Source organism: Sinocyclocheilus rhinocerous, unplaced genomic scaffold (genome assembly GCF_001515625.1).
Source record: "Sinocyclocheilus rhinocerous isolate Xijiao unplaced genomic scaffold, SAMN03320098_v1.1 scaffold853, whole genome shotgun sequence".
In the NCBI taxonomy this organism is placed as follows: Eukaryota; Metazoa; Chordata; class Actinopteri; order Cypriniformes; family Cyprinidae; genus Sinocyclocheilus; species Sinocyclocheilus rhinocerous.
This window is the reverse complement of record NW_015627738.1, coordinates 1,768,862-1,775,520: the sequence shown is the minus strand read 5'-3', so window position 1 is coordinate 1,775,520 and position 6,659 is coordinate 1,768,862. Positions and strand designations below refer to the sequence as shown.

General features: G+C 36.4%; 1 protein-coding gene across 1 annotated transcript in view; it reads right to left on the bottom strand.

Annotated features, from left to right (window-relative positions):
* tonsl (tonsoku-like, DNA repair protein) overlaps window positions 1-6,659 on the bottom strand; it is a 22,765-nt gene that overhangs the window by 8,646 nt on the left and 7,460 nt on the right. Inside the window, exons 11-20 of the mRNA XM_016546112.1 lie at window positions 6,097-6,292; window positions 5,090-5,145; window positions 4,913-5,002; window positions 4,578-4,799; window positions 4,131-4,254; window positions 3,558-3,787; window positions 2,997-3,462; window positions 2,042-2,232; window positions 1,457-1,557; window positions 1,211-1,367 (exon numbers count right to left, since the gene is read on the bottom strand). Of these exons, the coding sequence (XP_016401598.1) occupies window positions 1,211-1,367; window positions 1,457-1,557; window positions 2,042-2,232; window positions 2,997-3,462; window positions 3,558-3,787; window positions 4,131-4,254; window positions 4,578-4,799; window positions 4,913-5,002; window positions 5,090-5,145; window positions 6,097-6,292 (1,833 nt within the window). The remainder of the gene's footprint in view (window positions 1-1,210; window positions 1,368-1,456; window positions 1,558-2,041; window positions 2,233-2,996; window positions 3,463-3,557; window positions 3,788-4,130; window positions 4,255-4,577; window positions 4,800-4,912; window positions 5,003-5,089; window positions 5,146-6,096; window positions 6,293-6,659) is intronic.

Below are 6,659 nucleotides of genomic sequence, written 5' to 3'. Positions count from 1 at the left end.
ACACTATTTTTACTATTTTTTCATGCACCTGTCAATTTTGAGATTTTGGGCTTTTTGGCTTTTCATAAAAGAGACTAGTGGCAAAATGAGTTTTTTCTCCTACACTGAGCCATAAATCTCCACTTCAGTAGCACTTACACACACCAAACTTTACATTTTTATTCCTGTCTATATTCTGAAGGTTTTTACAGAGGGATTTGTTCATATATAATTTGCTTGATTGTTTACAACATTTTTATTCCCCCCAAAATTGTGAAAATATATTGTTTTCTGGCTGTTCAAAGATTTTTCTGAATTATGGAGTGACAAAAGGAGATACCCTAAATTCCCTCTGTAAAAACATTTGACTCTAATGTGTCAAAAAAATTAAACAAGAATTTTGAAACTGACTTCATCCAGTGTTCAGATTTTTGTACTAGAAATGTATGCAAATTAGCGCATATTTCATTAAATAATGCCTCATTTGCATATTTAAACATAACATTTTAGAAAACTTGTAATACAAAAAATGTTTGCAATTATCAATGTAATCAATCAACTGGGTAAGTAAGGTGATAACTATTAGTTAATATTTTTATCCTATTCACCTGCAGTGTCTTGCCTTAATATGATCATGCAATTGCACTGATGCCTTACTAAATCATATGTTATTATGACTAATACTAAACCTTTCGGTTTGTGTCCATCAAGTTTCTAATTATTAAAGTGATAGAAAAAAACAAATGAGACATAGTACATTTTTTAAAGTAAAGTATTTGAATGACTACAATTATGATTTTGGCAATTTCACTAGACTGAAAAAATATTTATTTTGGTTTATTATGACATTGTAAGAAACTGTAGAATAGTGGGAGATATAAACTAATTAGCAACAGGAAATAAAACGCTTTTGTATCATTAATATATGTCTATTAATTATATTATGTATCTATTACATATTAAAGATATGTTATTAATATTTTCTTATTGGTTGTGTCCATCAGGTTTAAAAAAAAATTAAATCAAGCACTTTTTAAAGTATGTAAATTACTAGACTATACCTGTATGATTTTGGTCTTACCACCCGACTGAAAAAAATATTTATTTTTTATTATTATTATTTAATTATTTATTTTCCTGGCAAATCTTTTGCTCCCACAATATGTTTGTTTTGCTACAATCCCTCTGTAAAAAACCTACAAAAAGTCTAAAAATACGCATGACCTCTGACCTCTTCATTGGTGTGCAGCACAGCCAGCAGTGGATCGGTGGGTAAGAGCAGGGCGCCCTCTTTCTGCAGGGACAGACGTGGCAGTAATCCACACGTCTGATAGTAACGCTGAGCGGCCTGATCACACAACCATGCCACCGTGCAGGAGTCTGCCTCACTGCAAAACACAACATACAACATTACTGTTACATACACTCATAACTAAACACTGAACACTATCTGATACACACAAAAGCAGCATCAGACCTGTGAGGAACGGGAATCAAGAAGACATTGTCCTGAACTCTGACCCTCATCCTGATCGGTGCAGGAACATGAGCTGTTCGGTTCTGGAATGATGCTGGTGGCTTTAAAAAAACGATAATCAATCGTTCAATAAGGCATTCAATAAACATAGCAGTCTGTAAGTATCAAACACAATGAGTAGTATTATGCATAAATAGAAATATCAGATTTGTTACCTCCTTTTTGACTAATTTGTTTAGTAACTGCCAAGAATTATGACATTTTTACATAAAATAGTTTTAAAAATGCAGAATAACTGCATTTATTTCCAAAATGGTAACTGAATGCCACTTGATAAATTAAACATATTACATAATCTCATTACTTTGTTACTTTCTACGTTTCATACTGCATACAAATTCTAATGATCTTTAAAAAAGCATCATATGACCCCTTTAAAAAAAAACAGCAAGCACTATACAGTATATACCAGTGTTTTCAAACCTGTCCTGGAGGGAGGTCCCCCAGCCCTGCATATTTTGCATGTCATAGTACGCTAGCATGCCATTCCAAACACAGCCAATGGCATAGTGAGGCCTGCATTACCATTGACTGATGGGTAGGAGGTGCAGGGTCATGGATGGGCTCAGATTCTTGGGTCATGATGGGACTCTGTGACCTGCTGACCTCTCTCCTACCTAGATTCACCATCCCGGGCATTTGATTCATCTTCACCTGCCGCGGCTTATTATTAGTGCCCTTTTTCAGAGACAGACCCCTACTGGAGGAACTCTGAACTGCTATGAGAAATAGTGAGAGACATGAAACGATTCAACAACAGGCAATTAAATTGTTTAGCATCATTAATATGTGTATATTAATTATATTATATTAATATCATACAAAAATACAATATTTTATGCCATACAAATGTATTCTATATTAATTATAACATTATATTATATTATACAAAAATATCTGACTGAATCAAGTATTTCAGAAGCCATTTCATGAATGGTAATTTCAGTGTTGGGAAATGTTATTTCTGAAAGTGTTTCATGAAATGTGTTACATTACCATATAAATTATAATATAAGAAACTATTAATTATTATTAAAGTTAATGGAAACTAATGTGGTAATGTGCTACTTAAGTGTTGCATTAAAAAATGTAAAGGAGCTCAACAATTTTACAAATATTAATTGTTAAACATTAAATGTAGGATTTAACTTACCATTATTAATTAAAATTGTATTATTAAGCATGTTATAAGAAACTAGCAATATTTAAGGAAACTAATGTGGTAGGAACTTATGTGTTGCATTACTTTAACATAAAAAATTTAAAAGGAGCTTAAAAATTAAAAGAAAAAAAAATTGTTTAGACATTAAATTTAGGATTTAACTAATATATATATATATATATATATAAAACACATAAAAGAATAGGAAAATTACAAAAAGTGTAGCTGTCTACCTAATTAATAAAAATTAAATATTGTGATTGCATTATTGTGTGTTCTTCATAATCATCTTGAATCTAATGCTATATATGTCAACACCTCTAGGATGAGCTTCAGCAGAAACTGAGAAATGATTCTGATTTCTGGAAGTTATTTCCCGTGGGACGTTGTGCTCAGAAACTCTCCGTTTCTTCTTAGGTTGCACATCCCTCAGGTCATCCTCCAGCCAATCATCTGCCAGATACTGGTCCTCTGGTACCAGCGCTGTTCTGCTATTGGCTGACACTGCTGGCGTGCTGGTAAAGGCCGGCTCTGATAGGCTCTGAGAGAGGAGGCGGGATTTGGCACTGCCTAGATTCTGCATGGCCTTCTGATACTCCAGTCTGCCCGATTCTGACTGCGGGGGCAACACAGCCTCTCTGAGCTCATATACAGAGGGCACATCCTGACTGGGTGGGAATTCCTGCGAGGACTGGACAGCTGGGGAACGCGGTCTTGACCGAACGGGACGAAGAGGACTGAGTGAGCAATCCAAGTCGAAATGATCCGAAGAACTGCTCTCGCTCTGAAGCAAAAACAACAAAAACAATTAATTTAATGAATTCTAGCTTAAAAATGAGAAAAATTGAATGAACGATTGATTCAGAAAAGCAACTTTACCCCATACAAAACATCTACTTCCATCCCTCGTGGCCGGCGAGCTGGGCCTGAGGTGCTCCTGTGTCCCGGAGCCGAGTTTTTCAGAGTTGGGACGGTTGGAGCGGGACAGGGAGTGATCTGCTGGCGTGAGGGCAGTGACTCCTGCAGCAGCGGTTCTGAATACTCGGCATCAAACAGCTGACTGTCCTGAAGCTCCTTCTGCTGCCGTGGAAGTGCCGACACAACGGAGACTACAGGAGAAGACAAGGAGTACTGAGATTTATTTATTTATTTTTGAGATTTTATTTTATTTTTTGAAAGTAAATCAAATGTTCTTGAAAATTTTAAATCTATTTTGGGTTAATAAATAAGCCAAAATGGAGATTATCGGCATCAACTTGTGACAAATAATGCACATTTTCTTTCTTTTTTTTGAGTAATCCTTGTTCAGAATATGAGTTTAATTCATTAGTAATTTTGTGAATGTCTCATGTGTCATCATTAACATGCAAAAATGTATATAATAAGCAATACATTGTCTGTCAGCCATTTAAGAAACATTGCAAAATAAATCAGTAATGTTTATCTCCTCACTGTCTCCTGACACAGCTCTCTTGATGAGTTTTTCAGTCTCCAAACACTCCTGCTTTGTCTCTTGGTCCAGCTGTCGGCTGTAAGTCTTAAACCACTGACGCAGGGTGTCCAGAGCAGTGTGTCCCTGCAAATAAGTACATATAAGAAAATAGTGCATAGAATTAGCAAAACCAAAAAGAATCAAAACTGTTTGTTCATTGTGTTTATGATAATGCTAGTGTAATTAGTCTTGTATATGCTTGCCAAGGCTGCTCAAATGCTCAAAAACCATTTATTTAATCAAAAATACAGTAATATTGTGAAATATTATTACAATTTACAATATTCTATTATGTTTTAAAACATGTTTTATTCCTGTGATGGCAAAGCTGAATTTTCAGCATCATTATGCCAATTCACATTTATGTTTATTTGTTAATAGGTATGTGTAGCACGTGTTTGCCTGACCTTGCTATTGCGAACAGTGACCGACGCTCCTCTCTCTACCAGCAGTCGTGCAACAGGGAAGTGGCCGCAGTTTAGGGTGTCATGCAGGGGTGTGACGCCCTCACAGTCTCGACCTCCAGGGTCGTTTTTAAAATGGCAGGCTGCAGTACCTTCATGACCGTAGTTACAGGCTTCATGCAGAGCAGTCCACCCGCAGTAATCTCTCAGGTTAACCGGGTGACCCTGTCGGAGATTAACAAACACATGCATCAAATACATTCTCAAGAAGGGCAAAAGCACAAATCTTTTAAAGCCATTTCACTCTTAAAAAGTGAAGTACCAAAAGCCAAACACACCTGGTCAAGCAAGTACTGAACCTGCTTTAGGTTTCCCTCTATACAGGCCCTGTGCAGAACCGTCTCGCCCTTCTCATTCCGTCGGTTCCACTGCACAAACACCACCGAACAAGATGAACAAATAATACATCAGAAGATGATGAAGCGCAACATAAACCACAGTCTCTGAGATCTCACCCTCTGTGTCTTCCTCCTGCCCGTCACGATCTTATCATAACCCTCCAGATCCTCATCTGCACAAACAGATCATTCACTCACTCAGACATAAACAGACATCCTGATAACATGCATGAATAAACATCTTTATTACATCAAAACAAACTGGACCAAGCCATTATTTTTCATTATAAAAAACACTGCATTGCACACTGCATAACTTCTTAACTGAACATATAAAATAATGTTTATTAATAGAAATAGCGCTAATAAAGTAAAATAAAAAATTAGATGAAACACTTAAGCCTCGTACACACCGGGACGATTATCGCGCGCGCTTATCGCCGACGTTTTTCGACGCGTCTTTTGTGTTCATACCCAAGTGATTTTCACTGGCGATGAGCCGAGTGAACGTGCAAATTCACTCCCACCAAGTCGTGTTTTACTGTAACTTCAGCAGCTCCAGGCACGTGAACAAAAGCGCCAACCTCATTGGTCGGCCAGTTTTTAACGTGGCGCGTCAAACCAAAAAAACGAGCCCGAGGCGTTTTTTTAAAAATGACACTTTTACGCCTTGCGTTTTGCGCGTCGGTGTGTACACTCACATTGGTGCCCTTTGTTTAGTCACGAGGCGTTAAACGTCGGCGATAATCGCGCTCGATATTCGTCCCGGTGTGAACAAGCCTTTAAACCTAAAAAAAAACTTTAAAAATTAGATTGCCTTAGCAACTAACTGAAGTAAAATTTTCAAAGATTGTTAAAATACTAAAACGACTAAAACTGAAATAAAATAAATTAAAGCTAAATAGAAATGGCACCAAAAGCACCTAACAAAATTACTAAAACTTAAAATAAAATGAACACTGAAAATACATGTAAAAGCTAATTCAAAATATTAATAAATATGACAAAGTAAATAACTAATACTAAAATAACACTAATACCACTACAGTAGATTATCTGCATTCCAATAATCCTCATAAAATGCATTAAAACTAAACTCTGTACGTCATGTGTGTTTGTATTACCAGAGTCAGAGTACTGTATGTCACTGTCTTCCAGTGGTTCACTGTTCTCCACCTCCTCTTCCTCATCCTCCTCTTCACTGTCCTCCAGTGTCAGTCCATCCCGCTCACACAGTTCCATCAGCAGGGCCTCAGTGTCGTCACACTGTGAGGAGCCGCAGCGCTGCTGGGCCTGTAGCCACGCTCTCAAAACACGCCTCTGAAATCACACATTCATCTGCATTTAGCAAATACGCTCTAATTCAAAGTGACATTTCGTTTTAAATTGTAGGTTCAATAATTGAGTCAAGTGTCTTCCTCAAGGGCGCTATGGTTTTAATTTTAATTTTTAATTCAGGCTATTATTTAATAGACTGAGCTAGCAATGAACAATAGTATTTTTTAATGTTAACAAAGACTGATAAATACTGTAACAAAAGCTTTGCTCATTGTTAGTTAATGCATTAAATAACATTAACTAATCGTATTGTAAAGTGTTGCCAAAAACATAAATATACTTATAAAATATATTTATTAATATACATTATAATTAGGGTTGGGTATCGTTAGAAATTTTCCGGTTCCAA